The sequence below is a fragment of the Rhinatrema bivittatum genome, chromosome 17 (genome assembly GCF_901001135.1).
Source record: "Rhinatrema bivittatum chromosome 17, aRhiBiv1.1, whole genome shotgun sequence".
In the NCBI taxonomy this organism is placed as follows: Eukaryota; Metazoa; Chordata; class Amphibia; order Gymnophiona; family Rhinatrematidae; genus Rhinatrema; species Rhinatrema bivittatum.
The window spans coordinates 33836652-33856525 of NC_042631.1; the positions used below are offsets into that span (position 1 = coordinate 33836652).

General features: G+C 48.6%; 1 protein-coding gene across 3 annotated transcripts in view; it reads left to right on the plus strand.

The window, feature by feature from the left end:
• INCENP (inner centromere protein) overlaps positions 1–19874 on the plus strand; it is a 72767-nt gene that overhangs the window by 37776 nt on the left and 15117 nt on the right. For 2 of the 3 annotated variants that reach the window (XM_029582797.1, XM_029582798.1), the window contains exons 11-15: positions 9688–9705; positions 11734–11843; positions 15557–15677; positions 16240–16362; positions 17053–17237. In XM_029582797.1, the coding sequence (XP_029438657.1) occupies positions 9688–9705; positions 11734–11843; positions 15557–15677; positions 16240–16362; positions 17053–17237 (557 nt within the window). The remainder of the gene's footprint in view (positions 1–9687; positions 9706–11733; positions 11844–15556; positions 15678–16239; positions 16363–17052; positions 17238–19874) is intronic. The other variant, XM_029582799.1, reaches the window with a different exon arrangement.

Here is a 19874-nt window from a genome sequence, read left to right on the forward strand (position 1 = left end):
TCTGCCAAGACATGCTGACAACCAGAGGCAGCGAGTGCTGAATCCAAGGCTCTGTCTGTAGCTCCTCTATGCACAGTGTCAAGAGCCCAAGTGTGAAGATCTACAAGCTTTGAAGCAGGTGTTCTTAGAGGATACTTGGGGGTGTCTCTGTATACCAATATCCCAAGGACCAACCTGTCCCTCATTTGGCCTATGCTGTTATCTACAGTTGTTGGAGTGGGAAAGAATAATTTAACCAATATGTGCAATCTGTGGTGAGATTGAAGTGTTTGAATCCTATGTCAATGGGTGTGTTGAGTAACCCATTAGAGATGTCTCCGTTGATGATAAGGGTTCTGAAACCAGTAACTCAGCTCTCTGCGGGTTTGCGTGAGATGGCCACTCTGAGGTTTGAGGCAGATATGTAGACCCAGGAAGCTGAGCTCATTTCTCTCTCAACTTCAGTCCTAGGAAGAACCTTTTGATGGATTTTTTATTTATTTATTTTTTATTGTGAACTTTAGGGGGGGGTCTTTTGGAAAAGCAAAGCTGCCTTTTCCTAGTGTGTAGCCAGATGGAATCTGCTCCTGCCAGCAGATGGAGACAGTCAGGTTTCAAAACTGACGTCATCTAGATACACCCCCTGCAGTCACCTCAGCCCTTCAGTATTTCTCCGGCTCCAGCAGATGTGGAAATGCTTTCCCTATGGGGATCGCTGTACCTTTTGGAAGAAGAAATTCTACTTTTAAATTGGAGAAAAATTGAACCCCCACTATCCTGCGGTGATGCATAAAGGTCTTTCCCCCAGTTGAGAATTCCTGAGGTGATTTCCGAGATCTCTAGATGTGCTTTGGTCCGGTAGCCGGCTCCCTGCATGGACTTTGCTCAGGCAGCTGAAAGGCAGTGGGTGCAAGAAGCCAAGGGCGGCGGTGATGGCCAAAGCCCTCTCCCCCCGCAGCCGGAGTCTGTCTCTGTACTCAGCCGGCAAGCGCTGAGCCCAGGTAAGATTTACCTTCAGAGGGGTTTTGGTAAGACTTCCACTGGTCTCCTTGCATGGCGCGCTGTGCCGAAGACGTTCCCAAGCCCGTTGGGGCAATGGGAAGTGGGCTTACATGCGGGTTGAGCAGCCGCCAGTGGGCTAGGCTCCACTTTAAGCTTGGTCGGCACACCGTGTGGTAGGCTGCGGCGGCGCCATCTTGTGTGCGGCTTGTATTGCCATAGGACATCGGTACGTGCAGTGTGTTGGCTCTGTGCACGTGCCGCGCGCATAACATCATGCGTGTGCTTACACACACAAAGTAAGCCTAGGATAAGGAAAAGCCGGGCGCATGGGCTGTACGCGCGCCTCGCTGCACCCCAACTAGGCGCTTACAAATTGTGTGCATAAACTTTTAAACGCTAGCCGATCGAATGCAGAGTTACTGTCGCCAATGTTGCCAGCAGCCAAGAAACCTAAGTCCTTTCTCTCTGCGCTGCTTGTCATATTAGGGCCTCTCAGCCTACCCTGGATTCCAACTTGTCAGCACTGTGAGGAAGCCCAAGGGGATTTGGCCTCCCCATACTTTGCTGAGCTCGGCTCCTCCTATTCAGATGATGGATTGGCAGCCTTAACTGGAAGTACTCTGAGTGACCCCTTGGCTGGGTCTTCCATGGGAGAGGGGGAAACTCGGCTGGGCCTACCTCAGTACCCCCTGGGCTAGGCATGGACCCGGCAGCCTTTTCTTGGGTGGAATTTATCCAGGGGCTACAGACCTTTGTGCTGGAACAGTCTACTTCCTCGCTTGCCCCTGTCTGGATGGAACTTCAACCGGCCCCCGTCTCCTGCTCCCATTCCTGTTGGCAGACCTCAAGGCATGCCCCACCTGACCAAAAGTATTCCTAATGGGGACCCTGATGGCACAGAAGAAGAGCAAGATCCCTTGGAAGAAGGGAAAAATCCCCTGGGATTAGAACCATATCAAAATGTTACGGTTCTTTCATAGAGATAAATTGCTGGCCTTGGTTTCCCAGACCCTGAAAACGTTGGGAGTTCCTGGAGCGGAATCTGACGGAACCAAAGAAGAATCCCATTCTGATTTCCTTGCGTAATGCCTCTTGCTACTTCCCAGTACTGGAAGCCATCCAGGAGTTGATTGACCTGGAATGGGATGCCGCAGAGCAAGGTCTTCCTCCCAACCACAAGGATACGGAATTTGATGTCCCAGGTGCGACAGTTGATTAACACAATATGCTTGACGGTGTGGAGCGGTCTCCAAGCTCTCGGTTTGGTGGCAACCTTGGAAATAGTGCTATGGGCGAGAACACATATGCGCCCACTTCAACACTCGCTGTTGTCACGTTGGAACCCGCAGTCTCAAGACTATTTGATTCGGCTCAACTTATCAATGGGAGTCTGCCCTCACCTCAAGTGGTGGTTGTAGGAGCTCATCTGAGCAGGGGGGTGTCCCTATCCTCCCTGAATTGACTGGTTCTTACAATGAATGCGAGTCTCCAGGGCTGGGGATCTCCCTGTCAGGGACTTGAAGCCCAGGGATGTTGGATGGAGGAAGAAGCTCTCTGGAACATCAATCACCTGAAAGCCTGGGCAGTGAGGCTGCCATGCTTGCAGTTCAGCCACAGACCGCAGGGTCAAGCGGTTTGCATAATGTCAGACAAAGCAACGACAGTGGCCTACCTCAACCACCAAGGAGGAACCAAGAGTCATCAGGTGTCTCAGGAGAGAGTCCTCCTTATGGAATGGGCAGAAATACATCTACAGACTTTCTCAGCCTCACATCGCAGGAAAAGACATCAGAGCAGACTTTCTAAGCCGGGAGAGTCTGAATCCAGGAGAGTGGGTGGTGTTGCCTGAAGCCTTTCAACTGATAGTAGATCTCTGGGACCTCCCATCCATCTCGCAATGCGAAGGTTTCCCAATTCTTCGGTCGCAGACCCATTGGTCTTGAGTCCATCTGGCTAGGAAATGGAGAAACTACTTAATCTTGTTTTCCTTAGTGTAGACAGATGGACTCAGTATCCCGCCCCTGGCTGCCCAAGAACGGTGGCAAGGATTTGCCCATGGAGTGGATATCTATTCCAAGAGGTTACAGGTAAGCTGTCATCCAGTCCCTAGATCAGGGCATCTATAATCTTACTAGCGTATAGTTCTGGTTATCCGTTTTTAATCAAGTTTTTTTCAATAGTTTGTCCATAATGGCTTTTGAAGAGAATACTGAAGGGCTGAGGTCACTGCAGGGGTGTATCTAGGTTGACGTCAGCTTTATAACATGACTCTTACTCTCTCTGCTGGCAGGGGGAGCACAACCTGAGACCATTTGTCTCCACTAAGGAAAATTAAGTTATCAGGTGAATAATGTTCTTTGAAGACAACAGTTCACTAGTTACGCTTCCTTTTTGGCAGAAATTCTTTTCTTTATATACTTTGGCTTAATGGGACCCTGAGAGATGCTGCAGGGCTGCTGCAGTACAAGAGGTCCCTCAGCTGAGCAGAGAACTGTGTTCCCCCCCCCCCCCCCCCCCCCCTCCCAGAATAGCCTGAAGTCTCGGTACTATGTGCAGTCACAAGACCCACTTAAACTTTTTGTGTACCTGATGAGCTGCTGTCTTCAGTAAGCAACTTTGCTCTCTGGTTTTCAGATGACTAGATTCTGACCTTCTAATGGCCTGGGCCTTTTGTAGATATGGCAATGTTTTCTTCACCCCTTTCTCATAATTCCTACAAATCCATTCTAGAAATGTTTTGTGCTCTTATGCAATCCTGGAAGAAAGGTGTGGTGTAGGATGCCTTTGGGTTTCAATTTCTACTCCTACATCCTGCTGCACTCACAACCTATAAAAGTTGAGCAGGCTTATTGTATGTGCAAGGCATCCATTTAGAGGTGGAGAGACTTAAACTTCTAGTAACATTTTAGGTGGCCTCTAAGTGGTGGTTTATAAATCAGATAGAATTTATTTTTTAAGTGGTCACTTCAGTTGGTTAGAATAATGCTGAAGTTCCTGTTCATACACAGATCAGTCCAGACAAGTGGGTTTTGCATCCCTACCAGCAGATGGAGGCAGAGAACAAAACTGAGGCACTGCTACATATCAGTGTGCCACCTGCAGTCCCTCTGTATTTCTCTCTCTCCAGCAGATGGTAGAGGTGCAATCCTGTAATCTTTGTTTAAAGAGAATTTAATGCAGTGCTCCCTGAGGTGTTAGGAATCTTTGTGGACCATCCCTCTGGTGGAGCTGGGCAAATGGGAGGTTGGCCATTCCCATCTGGCTTTAGCCCATTACTGCCGGAGGGTCTGATAGCCAGGGGACTGGCTCCCTTTTACCTCTGAGATCTCCTCCTTGAAGCTGCCTTCCTCCTGGCAGGGATGTATTTAAACAAAAAAAAAAGTTAGAAACAGCTTGGGTGGGGTGGCAGAGGCTGTTTGTGCTTCAGTGGAAGCTGTCTGTGCCAGAAGGAGAGTTTGAGCTGCCAGGGAATCCGGGGGGCTGATGGGCAGGCAGCCCAGGCCAGGTTTTCTCCTCCGTGCACTGATTTGGGCCTGTGCAGGCGCGTGGTTCTCAGGACAGGCCATGTGCAAGCGCCTGAGTGGGGTTTTTTTTCCTCTTGCTCTACTGCCGATTCTCTGGACCTGGGAAGGCTGACAGGTGGATTCTTAAACCGTGTTTTCGATTCTCTTGTGCAGGGACGTGGCTCTGAAGGCAGACCCCCATGCGCGGCCTGCATGCAAGCACCGGAGCAGGGATTTTCTTCCGTTAGGTCGCTGCTTTCTCCCTTGGTTTAATGGCGCCATAACCATGCATGGCAGTCTGAAAAACTTGCGGGTTGTGGTCTGCACGGCTCAATGAAGCATCCCTGTGCTCCGGCTGTGCCTTTGGGGGGGGGGGAAGGGAGGGAACCTCTGAGGATGAGGGCCACCAGATCTTCGGGGCCTGCAGCAGAGGTCTCGGAGGGATTGGCAGGAGCAGCCATGGTCTGTGTCACAGGCAGAAGGCTGCAAGCTCCAAGGCGCCAAGGGATTCTTCTCCGGCTTTTTCCCCTAAGACAGTCGGCAGTGCAGGATGACAGCACAGGTGGAGAGTCAAATGGGAGCGACCTCGATGAAGACGAGGATATGGAGGAGTTTTCACCGGAATTTGTTCTCATCCTGCTTAAGGTCTTTCTGGCACAGTAGAGGGAAGGAGGGAAGCGTCCCAGAGAAAGGACTGTCGTGAGGTGCTTCCAGGAGACCTAGGGTGGTCTCTTTGAGAGGCTCTGGGGGTTTGGTCAGACATCTGTGCCTGGGACACGGTTCGGAATCGAAGGGTGATCAAAGGAATTTGGATGGCTCTGATGATCCTGGAAGTGTGCCCCTACAGGGGGTGATCCCAGTGGAGTAGACCCAGATGCAGATCCAGATATAGACAAAGATGACCCTGATCTGGCTGAGATGCTGGTGACAGAGAGAGATGACCTGGGAGTCATCTGCCTGTTTAGGAAAGAGGAACTGCTTCTCATGATTCCTTAGGTTTTGCAGGAATTGGGTATTAAGGTCACTAAAGAGGAGTCAGACAATAAGGGAGTAAATTCAATCCTAGAAGGACTGAGGGGTGATCCTAGTACCTTCCCGTTACTTAAGAAGATAATGAAATTGATTAACTGTAGGCAGGTCTTAAGGTGGCATGGCGATGACAAAGCTATACCCGTTGATGGAGGAGACCTTAGACTTGTTCAAGCTACTGAAGGTGGATGTGGCAGTCTCCACAGTCACCAAGAAAACAACTATTCAAGAGGCCTACATCAAATTCAGCCACTTTGAAGGATGTTCATGACTCTAGACTGGAGATACAGTTAAACAGATGTTTGAGGTTTCTGCCTTGAGTCTCCAGGTGACTATCTGTGATGGTCTGATGCAGAGGGCCTGCTTATGCTGGGTGCAGAAGGTGCAAGAACAGAGATCTACTTGATCCAGCAGTTCCATGCAATTGGTGTATTTGGAAGCTGGATTGGCTTGTGTGTCGGATGCGCTATATGATTTGGTGCGAACATCTGCCAGAAGCATAGTCTTAGCAGTGCAATCGCCCCTTCAAAGGGAAACTTCTGTTTGGGGAGGGTCTGGACCAGCTATTGAAGAGATTGGGAGAATCAAAAGGGAATAGGTTGCCTGAGGATAAGGGTGGCAAGAGTTTCGATGTCTGTTCCTTATTTCGGGATACTAGAAGTTTTTGTTCAGGCAAGACTTTCTTGACTTTGGGACAGAAGCGGACTTCCGGAAGGCAACTGTCCTTTCAGGGTTCCCGCAGATCCTCCAGAGATTCTGCCAGTTGGGACCGAGGGAGGAAAGTCAACGTAATGAAGCCAGTGGGTCATTCCTCTGTGGAGACAGTGGGGGAAAGATTAGCCCAATTCTACAGAGAATGGACCAAAGTCACCTTGGACCAGTGGGTTCTGGAGGTGGTAAGAGTCTGTTACTTACGCCTTAATGTTCATGCCCCATCAGGGAGGCTTTCCTGGATTCCTATTCATCTCAAAGCAAGCAGGAGGCAGTATGGGATATGCTGCAGAGGTTGCTAAGATTGGACACAATTGTTCTGGTGTCTCTGTCCAAGCAGGAATAGGGGAGGTACTCAATTTATTTTGTGGTTCCCAAAAAAGAAGAGCACCTTTGACCCTCTGCAGATCCAGAATGGGTCAAATGTGGCCCTGTGGGTTCCACGATTTTGCATGGAAACTGCACACAGTGATTGCGGTTGCAAAGGAGAGTTCCTAGCATCATTAGATCTAACGGAGGCCTACCTGTATATTCCCAATCAAATGGATCATCAGAAGTTTGAGGTTCAAAGTGTTGGGACAGCATTTCCAGTTCAAAGCTCTTCCATTTGAGCTGGCCATTGTGCCACGGACCTTCACAAAGGTGATAGTGGTAGTGGCGGTGGCCCTGAGGCAAGGGATTCTGGTACACCCATTTCTGGACTGGTTCATCTGGGTGAAGACTGAGGTGGAGTGCATTCTTTCAGTGAAGCAGGTTATGGGCAGATTGCAGTCACTGGATTGGGAAATAAACCTGTTAAAGAGCCATCTGGTTCTAACCCAATCGCTGGAATATCTGGGGTTACTTTTTGTTACTCAGAAGGGCAGGGTGTACCTAACCTCAGAGTAACAAAGTTGAAGATGCAAGTGAAGCACTGTTTGTCTGCCGGTGCCCAAAGTCTGGGAATATTTGCAGGTTCTGGGTTCCATGACATCCATGTTAGACTTGGTTCCATGGACCTTTGCTCACATGCAACCCTTACAGAAAGTGCTCTTGTCCAGATGGAATCAATTGTCCGAACAGCATCAACTGCCTTTACCGCTACAAAGGGAGTCCAGGTCCAGTCTCTCGTGGTGGCTATTGGGCCACAGCTTAGAGAACGGAGTGGATCTTGAGTCTGCGGACTGGGTAGTGGTTACTACGGACGCCTGCCTCAAGGGTTTGGGGGGGGGGGGGGGGCGTTTTGTCAGGGGCAGTTGGCTCAAGGTCTGTGGATGTTGGTGGAGGCATGGTCAATCAATCGCTTGGAAGCAAAGGCAGCAGAGCCCTGGTGGCATTCCTGCCTTGGATCAAGGGTTGGATGGTGAGAATCGTTTTTGACAATGCGGTGAAGGCGTACATCAATCATCTAGGAGAGATGAAAAGTCTCACACTGTGGCTCTAGAGGTCCAGCATCTCTTTGCATGGGTGGAGCTTTTCCTCATAGGAATAGCAGCTTCTCACACTGCGGGAGTGGACAATGTGCAGGCAGACCTCCTCAGCAGGCAGCAGTTGGATCTGGGGGAATGGGATTTGTCCACGGAAGCCTGAACTCTCATTTGTGACAGGTGGAGCGACCCCCCCACCCCCAAGTGGATCTTATGGCCACACGAGGCAATGCCAAAACAGCCCGATTCTTCGGTCTCAGGCAAGAAGTTGGGTTGGAAGGAATAGATGTACTGATGTCCCGTGGCTGTCCCGTGGCCGAGAGGCGTTCTGCTGTACGTATTCCCTCCCTGGCCTCTCATCGGAAGCGTCTTGCGGCACATAGAGACTCACTCAGGGAGGGTGGTTCCAGTCGCGCTGGAGTGGCCGCGTCTACTGTGGTTCATGGATCTGGTGTGTCTTGCAATGGATAGGCCTCTTAGATTGGCCCATATTCTCAGATTGGGAGGATCGCTTCTGTCTCGGGGCTTGGCTTTTAAGAGGCGGCGATTTACTCCAGGCTAGAAGGCCACCTACTTCTCTGGCTTATATCTTGGTGTTTGGAGCAGCGGCTGGATCCGCTGAGCGTGGACGTTCCTCACATTTGGCCTTTTTGCAGCAAGAGTTATCAAAGGGGTTAACCTATAGCTCGCTCTGCATGCAGGTGTCAGCCTTGGGTTGCCTTAGAGTCAAGATGGCGGGGGAGCTCCTTGGCCTCTCACCCTGATGCCCTTCGTTTTCTGAAGGGGGTAAAGCATTTGCGTCCTCCAGTGCATACGCTTTGACTTGATTGGAGTCTTAATTTGGTTCTGAAAGTGCTCTGTGGTCCTCTGAGCCCTTGCAAGAGCTTCATTAAAGGACTTCACCCTGAAGACTGTTTTTGGTGGCCATTTGTTCAGCCAGATGGATTTCGGAGCTACAGGCTTTGTCATGCAGAGATCCGTTCTTATGGATTTCCAGTCTGGGTTTATGCTGTGCACGGTTCCATCCTTTTTGCCAAAGGTGGTGTCCTGTTTCACGTCAGACAGTTGAGTTGCCGGCCTTTTCAGAGTGGACTCTGGATTCGCCGCAGTCTAAAGAACTTCACCTTTTAGATGTTTGAGTTCTGTTACAGTATCTCAGCCACTAACAGTTTTCTATGTTTGGATCATCTTTGTGTTTGGTGGGACAAAGAAAGGAATCAAAGCTTCTAAAGCCATGATTTCTTGGTGGCTGAAAGACCATTTGTTCAGCTTATATTTGTAGAGGTCAAGAAGTGCCATCTGGTCTCCGCATTCTGCTAGAGCGCAGACTGCCTCCTGGGGAGAGTGTCAGTTTTGCCTCTGAGAAATGCAGAACATGACGTAGTTTTCTCTCCATACTTTCACCAGACATTACCATTTGGATGTTTGGACGCAAGAAGATGGCGCATTTGGTGAAAGTGTTTTGCTTGTAAGTCTTTCAGGGTTCCTGCCCAGTGTAGGGTTGCTTGGATACATCCCACTTGTCTGGACTGATCTGGAGATGAACAGGAATGGAAAATTTGGTTCTTACCTACTAACTTCATTCCTGTAATATCACAGATCAGTCCAGAGACCCATCCCTTGCTGCCGAAAGAGCGAATTTCCTGTTTATGTTCTGTGTATCTGCAAATTATAAATAGGTTGAGCTATAGAGGTTAAGTGATTATAGTTCTTTGAGAGTAAGGGGAGCGCCAACCCTGAGTTAACTGTTCACCCTGGTTGGGGGATCAGTTTTGTCTACACACTGGCTTGGGTACAGGTCAATACTGAGGGACTGCAGGTGGCACTCTCGGATTTGTAGCAGTGCCTCAAAGTTTTGTTCCCTGCCTCCATCTGCAGGTAGGGATGCAAAGCCCACTTGTCTGGACTGATCTGTGGTATTACAGGAATGAAAATTAGCAGGTAAGAACCAATTTTCCTTTGTTCAAGGTGGTATATTTTAGGTTTTGTCAGATCTGGTGCATGTACTTATCAGAGAAACTAAGCTTTTATTTCTTATTTTTATCTCCTTTGTATAGCGACAGAGCAATGTTGCTGTAAGTAAACTCCTATCTGTAAGGAGGCAGATCCTGGGCAGAGGGGAACGGTGGCGGTGTCCAGGGCTTGCTGGCAGCAGTCTAAATGGGGCTTTATCCCTTGCTCACTGGTTTTGTCTAAACTTTCACCTGTGGTTGAACTTGCAGCATGGTGGCATGGAGAGAGACGTGAACTAAATGTGGAGAGTTACCAATCCAGCATGAAAAATTGGCAGGGTTCATGCTGCTAAAACGATCCCAGGTGACATCTTAAATGTGGAGGAGACGCTTATCAGACACATCTGACACAAAAACAAGTGTTGATGTTGTTCAGTGCTGCATCTATTGATGTTGGCAATAGATGTGAACCCTTCTAAATTCAGGGAATCCTTACTAGTCCCTACTTAAAAAGAGATCTTACCAAACCTCATTAACTCCTTACCAACTCGTATGTGCTGTTTTTGTCATGCTGCAAGCACTGCACAGTCCTTCCTGTTAAGTCCCTGTGGCTTTGAAGCCTTCGGTTAACTTGTATATTAACTTGTCTATATTAAACTGTGTATTCCTTATCCTTCTGCTTCACCAGTCAGGAACATGCGGGTTTAGACCCCTCATCCAGCAGTTGAAAGCAGTTGTCATAAAAAAAAATATATCACCTTTTCCTAGCGTGTAGCAGATGTATATAGTTAAGACTACTAGGGCTATTTCTACTAGATTAGCAGAACATCTAAGCTGTTTGCATCAAAGGAAGATTACAGCACCAATGGTGTTGCATTGTTTGGAGTATGAGCATAGGTTTAGGGAATCAAAATGTGTTCTAGATGAGGTAGCACATCATCCATGAGGGGGTAATAGAGATTACATCTTAGGATGTGAAGAACAGATGAATTTATACATTATGGAGCCTATTGGTTTCTGTTGTAATCATTCTGAAGAATGGCACAGGTTTTGTTTAGCTCCTCACGTTTTTAAGGTTGGAAAGATTTATCCATCATAAGTTTTTTCCACTTCATGCTGTTCTTTCAGGGGGATGTGAGCATGTTATTTGTGGTTGTGTTCATTAGTATCTTGGCTTGGGTACTTATCAATACCTGAGGGATTGCAGGTGGCACACCAGGTTATGTGGCAGTGTCAGCAAAACTTTGTCTCCATCTGCTGGAAGGGAGGCAAAATCCAGGAGTCTGGACTGATCTGTGGTACTACAGAAACAAAATTTAGCAGGTGAGAACCAATTTTCCTTTACATGACCTGGTCTCAGTCACCAGTGGTCAAGTTTCTGTATTGAGTATCTTTGCATTTTTATTTTTTAAAAAGATTAGCAAAATGTTAGACCTGCAGTACTGCAAAACATTAGGTTCTTGTAGACTGCAAATAACTAGATAGAACCCTTTCTCCATTCAGACATGCAAAAGCATCTCATCAGACATTCCTCAACTGCTCATTGTGTGTGAAATTACACGGTCATAGTAAGAAGATAGCGAGGTCAGTATTCAGACACAGCTGGCTGTTAGCGGGATGAGACTTATCTGGCTAACTTAGCCAGGATATTCAGTGATGTGGCCATGCCGCTGAATATACCTGGGTAAGTTTAAAAGTTAGCAGATACTTGAGCTGGATAAATCTGAACATTGCAACTTGTCCAACTAAGTTAACTGGATAAGTAGCTCTTCCCAGTTACTCCTCTTCTTTATCCAACTAGATTTTAGCAGGATAAGAGGCTGAGTATGCCAAACCTTGCCATGTTAGATAGCAGACATTCCCAATTCTGGAAGCTCCACTTTTGTGGTGAAGAAGTTTGATTGGGGGAAGGTGTTGGGTCCTAGACAGGAAGTGATGTTGCTCTCCAAAAGGGACTGATTGTCAGGAAAGAATGAAACCTAACTCCACACAATGCTATTTAACCCTCCCCGCAACTTCTTAACCCCTCTCAGCAATATGTAACGTTCTTGTTGACCTGCCCTCACACACCCAACCTGATTGTGCAGTTCTTTTTCTGAGGTGTATGCAGTGGAATTGAATGTTTTTAATGCACGTTCCTATACCCTTCAGGAGAAAGAGCGACAGCGGCAGGAGAATTTGCGCAAAAAGCAGGAAGCGGAGCTTGTAAGAAAGCAGAAATTGGAAGAAGAAAAGAAACGAAAACTGGATGAGCTCAAAGTGTAAGAACTTGACTGTATGTTCCATTGTTCTTTGCACTTACACTGGAGAAGTTTCCCCAGTGTGTTGGTAGTCAAGCAGGGGTAATATTTGCCACAAATTGGACCCATCTGAGTTCAGTAAAACTTTACTGAGCATATCCTGCATGCATGCTCTGCCTCATGAGCCCCCCAGTTTTGTTTTGTCTAAGCTACTGAACAGACATGTACCTATTCACGTATATATATATGTGTATATGTGTATGTGTATATATATGTGTGTATATATATAAATATAATATGCTTTTGGATTGGTTCTTTTGAGGCTCAGTGCCACCTCTCTTCACCTTGTGGTAAAATATTTTGCTTCAACAGCCCCTCAAACAATTTTTTTTGTAGTACTGAAGGAAAAAAAGGTCTCAAGGCCAAGAAGGCTGCATTAAATGGTTTCAAGGCCTGTAATTGTGGATGCCTGATATGGCAAACACTGTGACTGACAGGGCTCCGGAGGTGCGAAACCTGTCCAATGAAGGCAGGCTGGTGCACTACTCCCTGTTGGCGGTGGGAGGAAGATTATCCATTTTACAAGGAGTGGATCAGAATCACTTTGTACCAGAGAGTATTGAAAACAATAAGGGAAGACTATGCTTTAGAATTTTCTCGACTCCACACCCCCCCCCCCCCCCCCCAAATGCCTTTGTGGTGTCCCATTGTGTTAGGCCCGGCGGGCGGTGGTGCAGGACACTCTGCTGTGACTGGAAGCCATCCTCCCAGTGCCACGAGAGGACCATGGTCAGGGAACTTCGTGGTTCCCAAAAAGGAGGGCTCGTTTTGGCCCATTCTAGCAGTAGATGGGCCTGTTTGGTTAAGCCACCTGAGGGGAGTTCTATGTCAGGGACCTGTCTTGTTGGAGCAGGTGCATTGCTTCTGTCTAGTGGCTTGGCTTTTGAGAAGCAATGTTTCTGCTTGAAAGGATATTCCAAGCAGGTGATTACTACTCTTCTTCAGGCTAGATGATCCTCCACTTCTTTGGCATATTCAGTCTGGAGAGTTTCAGTCCTGATGTGGGGTCCATGACACTGATCCTTTGCAAGCGAACATTGCCCAGGTCGTGGCCTTTTTTGCAGGATGGCTTGTCAAAGGGTTTCTCTATAATTCTCTCAGAGTCCAGGTGGCAGCCTTGGGTTGTTTCAGAGGGAGGTTGCAGGGAAGACTCTTAGCATCTCATCTGGACGGAGTGCTTTTTCCGAAACGAATGAAGCATTTGCATCCTTCAGTCCTTAGACTTTGTCCATCCTGGAAACTTGATCCTACAAGCACTGTGTGGTCCTCCGTTTGAACCTTTGCGAAGGGCTACTTTGAAGGATCTTACCCTGAAGGCAGTGTTCCTGGAGGTGATTAGCTCAGCGAGACACATTTCTGAGCTCCAAGTCTTGTCGTGCAGAGAGCCTTTTTTGTGAATTTCTGATGATGGGGTTGTGTTGCGGGCAGTTCCTTCTTTTTTTTTTTTTGCCCAAGGTAGTGTCCTCTCCATCTTAGCCAGACGGTGAAGATGCTGGGGTTTTCTCACCTGACACCCAATTCTCCCCATGCGCGAGGTAGCTTCATCTTTTGGATGTGCATCGGGTTCTCAGATATCTCGAGGTGACCAATGGATTTTGGTGCTCAGACCATCTTTTGGTGTTCAGTGGTCCAATGAAGGGTTGCCAAGCGACTAAGAGTATGATTGCTCGTTGGTTGGAGGCAATAGCTTCGTGTGTGCATTCTACTAGGGCACAGGCAGCCTCCTGGGCGGAGTGTCAGTGTCGCCCCAGGAGATTTGTCTGGTGGCAACTTAGTCCTCTTTGCTTGCTTTCACCAGGCATTACCGTTTGGATGTCAGGGCCCCAGAGGAGGGCTCATTTGAGAGTGTACTGCGTGCAGGTCTTTCAGGATCCCACTTGCCTAGATTGATCTATGAACAGGAAAGGAAAATTGGTTCTTACCTGCTAATTTTCATTCCTGGAATACCACAGATCAGTCCAGAATCCCGGCCCATATTAATGCTTTTCGAAAGACCTCTCCTGGTTCTGGGCACTCCTAGTGATGCAGACTTAAAAGTTGCGTACTGCGAAATAGTATATATAGCTCTCACTTGTTTGAGACTCAAAACTATTTTTCTTGCCCCTAGTTCAGGGTTCTTTTTGGTTGGGAGTTTGCAACTTGTTTTCCAGCTTTTTTAGAGGAAGAGATCCTGGAGGTTGGGTCTAGACATCTTGGCTTGGGTACAGGTCAATGCTGAGGGTCTGCAGGTCACACTCTGTTATGTAGCAGTGCCTCAAAGCTTTTTGTGTTCTGCCTCCATATGCTGGTAGGGATGCAAAACCCACTTTGATCTGAGGTATATTCCAGGAACAAAAATTAGCAGGGAAGAAAGTTTTCCTATTTTAAAGATGGATCTGATTCTGGAGCTTTGACACTGGAATTTTCCTGAACTGCACTCTCCCTGGCAATGATGTCACAATAGGAAAGTGTTCTCTGCCGCCATCTGTTGGTAGGGGGAAATAACCCACATGTACTTGCTGGACTGGTGTAGCAGGACTAAAGGAAAGGAAATTCAGGTAAGGCAAATTTATCTAGAATGGACTGGCCTGACTGCTCTACAGAAAAGGAAATTATCAGGTAAGTAGTAACTTCACCTTCCTGCTAGAGCTGTCTGAGGGAAAGGCATTAACCTAAAACTCTACAGCAGATGCAGCCTACATCTGGCTTCAGTTTTTGACAGATCTCAGGGGGGAGAGAGGGTCAAGTCCTTGCTGATGGAATGACACCATTGACCTAGGACTAGTGGGTTCAGTCAGGCCAGTCCATTCACACCAACCAACAGATGGAGACAGATCAAGGCTCGCTGATGTCACTCCTGATATCTGCATTGACCTATTTCTGCCAGTAATCTGTCTCCAGCAGATGGTGGACATGCTAACTGGTTCTGCAGACTTAGGCTTTGCTGATAAGAATTTGGTGTGAGCTGCTCTGGTGACAGCTAATGTGGATATCCCTTGCATTTTCTCACCCACCTCCAACTTTGCAGATTTTGGCCTTCAATTCAGACTTGTCTCAATCTGCCTAACTATACCAGGAAATGGAGTCACACCTTCAAGGTGATCAAGCTTGTATTCTTTCAGGAGCATGGTTTGGGATTTTATTTCCTAATTATCAAGAAAATCAGAGGATTGAAACCTATACTGAATTTACAAAGACTGGTTTGGGAGAGATTCAAAGTGAATATCTCCCCCAACTGAGAATGGTGGTAACCAAGTTAGTGGCTGGTTTACAGATTACATTCTCTATAGAGCCATAGTTCAGTGGCTCATCTCGGGACCACTTCCATTGAAGATAGTAGCAAAGCTACTACTTGGTTGTCTGTTCACACCTTCACATCCCACCACTGCCTTGAAAACATGTCTCGGAGTGAAAGTAACGTTGGGCAAGCAGTTCTGCGCAGCCTGTTCTCCCAGTACTTAAGTCCTGAGAAATGGGTCCAGCTGGTGCTTTCAGATGATGTTGCCTACATGTCATGGCCAATTCGTGCTGCCTATGGAGAACACTCCTTACAGGTAAGCAAATCTCAGTCGTCGTCTCCCCCCCCCCCGCCCCCACTCCCGAATTGAAAAATTCAGGGTACAGCTGTCTTTCTGCAGTGTTTCCCTTGCCCTGCTTTTACTCGCTGACATTGGTGTAATATGTTTGTCCCACAGGCGGCGAGAAGAGCGCCTGAGGAAGGTTCTACAGGCCCGGGAACGAGTAGAGCAACTAGAGGAGGAAAAGAAGAAAAAAATAGAACAAAAATTTGCTCAAATTGACGAGAAGAATGAAAAGGTACGAGAGCAGGACTTGGGGGTTTGAGGTCCTTTCCTATTCAAAGGCCAGAATCTGGGTTTAATATACAGCAGGACTTGGCCACGTTTTACGAAGTCTCTGCTGATTTTGTGTGTGTGTGTTTTGAGAGCATCATCCTAGATGTGCACATGGCCAAGATGTATTGTTTAAATCCTTGGTTAGCTTTTCTTGAGGGTGCCTCCCTTTTCCCAAATGCACTAAACCTATCTGGTTTCTACTGACTGCCATCTGTGACGTCACACAAGCAAAGGATGCCACCATGCTCTGAGCTGTAACTAGATTCTAGAAGTCTGGATTTGCCGCTGTTTGAACTCGTGTGATGATTTTAATGGTCTCAAGTGTGGATTTGGGGCCTTGTATGGGAAAGCTTGTTCCCTGTACGTACCAGCTCTTTCCCAGTCCCCTCCTTGCTCTCTCTGTCAATCGCAGGAGAAGACCCGTGTCCGATTAGGACGTTTCTTACAAGTCTAAGGACTCTGGGACAGTTTTGTTTTGACAGTTTCCTAGTTACTGATTTGTCTTGTCTGCGTTTTGGTTCCAGGTGCGAGAAGATCGAATAGCAAAAGAAAAGGCAAAGAAAAAAGCAACGGCTAAGATTATGGAAGAGGTGGAGTTGCGGCGAAGGCAAGAGGAGGAGGCCCGGAAACAGAAACTGCAGCAAATGGTAAGGGGACACTCGTCCGCACGGGTTCTGCTTCCTTCTAAAAAAAAACTGATACTTCACGCATATCCAGCATAGCTCCCTGCTTCAACGGCAGGGGAGAAGAAAAAACAACCAACAAGGGCTGTCTAGGTAAAACAAATAAGCATGGGTGTAGCTTGCTTATTGCGGCGGTTACTACCCCTACTACCCCTAACTAATCAAGCTAGATATTTCACTTGGATGCAGCTCCATCACTGCTCTCTACATTAATGGTGGGGGTGGAAGGGAAATAGAACCAAGAGCTAAGAGAAACAGATAAGTATGAGAGAAAAAATGTGTGAAGCTTGCTGGGCAGACTGGATGGGCCATTCGGTCTTCTTCTGCCGTCATTTCTATGTTTCTTAGTGTCGCCGCTGTAGTTGGCGGGGGCCCCTGGTGGGGCTGTTGGTATTCTGTATAGCAGAGGTGGCGGGGCCGAAACTTGTGGGGGGGGGAGTCTTTTTGTCCTTGGACACAGGATTTAGGGCTAGTATTGGTCTCCATGACACGCCTGAAGCGCTAGAACAGACCTATCGGCCTGAGTATTGCCGCCACTGATACAAGGAACTCCGTCGTTCAGCCGTGTGGGATATAGAATCTAGCAACTAAAGGACGTGTTCTGAGCACATTGACCTCTCTGCTTTCTGGGGGGGGGGTTTCTCCCTTGTTTAGGAGGAGGAAGAACGGAAGCACCAGGAGATGATACAGAAGAAGGAAGAGGAGCAGGAGCGACTAAGAAAAATTGCAGAAGCAAAGAAGCAGGCAGAGCAGGAGATCCAGCAGGAGAGAGAGCAGCAGCTAGCAGCTGAAAGAGAGCTGGAGAGGAGGAAGGAGCTAGAGCGGATCCAAGCTGAGAGGTACAGATTACAGCGCATGGCCAAACGTGACGCCCCGTTAGCTTGTTTCAAGTTGAGCTTTACCTGCTGCAGCTTCCTGGAAAACTTTTAGGTGACACTTTCGAAAGACTTGCCCTGGATCTGGTTCTTCCCATGTCTGGTGTTTTTTTTGGGGGGGCCCTCGCTCTGGGGTGGCACTCCTATTCTCCAGTAGTTTTATCGGAAATAGAAACACATGAGGTGGGGAGAGCATGGTGCTTTGGTAATTTTGGGGGGGGAGGGGGGAGTAGTGGTAGGGCCAGCTGTCTGGAAGTGAGGGCGGTTGGCATTGCTATGACCATGGAGGGGGGGGGGGGGAGGGTGGCATTCCTTGTGGCTGTTTGTTCCACACAGCAGGCCTTGTCCTGCCGGGATCCCTTTTTGGTTTTGCCTCTCTTCCAGCAGATGGAGACAGAGAGAAACTTCGAGAGGGCCCTCTCTTAGTCCGGTGTGCCACCTGCTTCTCTTCAGTATTTCTCTGTCTCCAGCAGAAGGAGGCGGTGTAAAACCTGCGGTTCTGTACCCAGCTTTAAAAAGGATAGAACAGAAAAAAATATATATATATAGTGTGCTGACGATTGTTAGGTCTAGTCTCCCAGGAGGTCGTTTAGGGTCCTGGTGGTAGGCATACAGCGAGCAGGGGTTGGGGGACCCCAAACATTGCTCCTTTGGTGCCGGCTTTTGTTTTGTGTGTGGAAAAAAAAAAAATTCTTTTCACTTGTTGAGCAATGGACAGATAGTGGGGGAGGAGGCCCGGTCAGCCCTACGGTTTGCACGCACAGCGGGAGCTTCTCGGCGGCTTGCCGTTAGGCTCCTCTGTCCGTTCCCCCCCCCCCCCCCCCCTCCCCCCTCGTTTCCTTTATGGGGCGACAATGCCGCGTTGAAGCTGCTGCTCTCTGTTCGGCTTACGGCTCCCGAGCCACACGTCGTGTGTCCCCCCCCCCCCCCCCCCCCGGTGGGGAGGGGCCTTCCGGGAGCATGGCAGCGGCTTCCACACAGTTGAGGCGAGTGCAGCAGGAGGAGGGGGGTCCCTTCAGTATAACTATTGTCAAAGCAGAAAAAAAACCAACCGTAACAGGATCAAGCAAGTAACTATAAAACTCAATTGAGCAACTCAATAACTTTTCAAGGAACTCTGTAGAGAGAAACGCTCTTGCATATACTTGGTTGCCAACAACCAAAGCTTCCAGTGTAAACGTCCAGTACGCTGGAGAAAAATAAAGTACCGACTTCTGAAAATCTGCAATAAAAGAAGCTTCGAGTGGACGATATGACAGAATAAACAGGGAAGGGCGTCTGGACTGATCCGTGGTACTGCAGGAAATACTACAGTACTACTGATCCGTGGTACTACAGGAATTACTACAGTACTACTGATCCGTGGTACTAGTTTTCCTTTCCCTGTATGTACCCGGATCAGTCCAGACCGTGGGATGTACCAAAGCTTCCCTGAACCGGGTGGGACCGAGACAGTCCCGCTCGAAGCACTTGCCTACCAAAAGAACCAAAGACTGGTGCTTGCACATCCAGACGGTAGTGTCGAGCAAAAGTATGCAGGGACGTCCAGGTGGCGGCCCTGAAAATTTCTTGCGGAGAAACAGATTGATTCTCCGCCCAGGAAGTAGCTTGAGAACGCAGCGAATGGGCCTTTAGGCCCTCAGGCCCTCAGGAACCGCCCAACCTTGACAAAGATAGGCCGAGGAAATTGCCTCTTCTAACCACCGAGGAATGGTAGCCTTAGAGGCCGGTTTGCCCCGATTCGGACCACTCCAGAGGACAAAGATGATCCGATACCCGAAAGTCGGTAATCTGGAGGTACCGGAGTAGAACACGTTTAACATCAAGTCGGCAAAGGTCGCCCCCAGCGGTCCCCGCAGCGTCTTCTGGAGAGAACGCTGGAAGCTCCACCCTCTGGTTGACATGGAAGACGGAAACAACCTTCGGCAAGAAAGAAGGCACTGTTTTGAGAGAGACTCCGGAATCCAATGCCAACGGGATAGCAAGCTCTCGGTAACGGACTCATATGCGCAAAGGCCCATGGGACTAGGTCAATGGTGGAGGCCATTGAGCCCAGAACTTGGAGGTAGTCCCACGCTGTTGGGAAGAGGGAGCGAGAGAAGATTCCGCACCTGATCGATCAGTTTGAGAGCTCGAGGCAGGGACACCTTGCCGATCCGAGTATTGAAGTGGGCCCCCAAAATTTCCAACACTTGGGAAGGCTGGAGATTGCTTTTGGGAAAATTGGCTTATCCATCCCAGGGAAGAGAGGAGAGCTAGAACCCGATCTACCACCTGTCTGCAGTGACTGCTCCATTGGAGCAGTTTCACACAGTTCTCCCTCTTTCGGTCTCTACCATCGCCGCCTTGCAGTGGTGGCTTTCGCTTCCTCATCTTCTCTGGGGAATGCCTCTTCAGGCTCCACAGTGGCTGGTAGTGACCACGGATGCCAGTCTCTCCGGCTGGGGAGCAGTCTGCCAGTCCCAGACCACGCAGGGGATTTGGTCTCCGGTTCAGACTCTGTGGCACATCAATCGGCTGGAGGCCCGGGCGGTGCGTCTGGCGCTACAGGAGTTTCTACCCTTAACCCGAGGTGGACACCTCTGCTGTCACTAAGCGAAC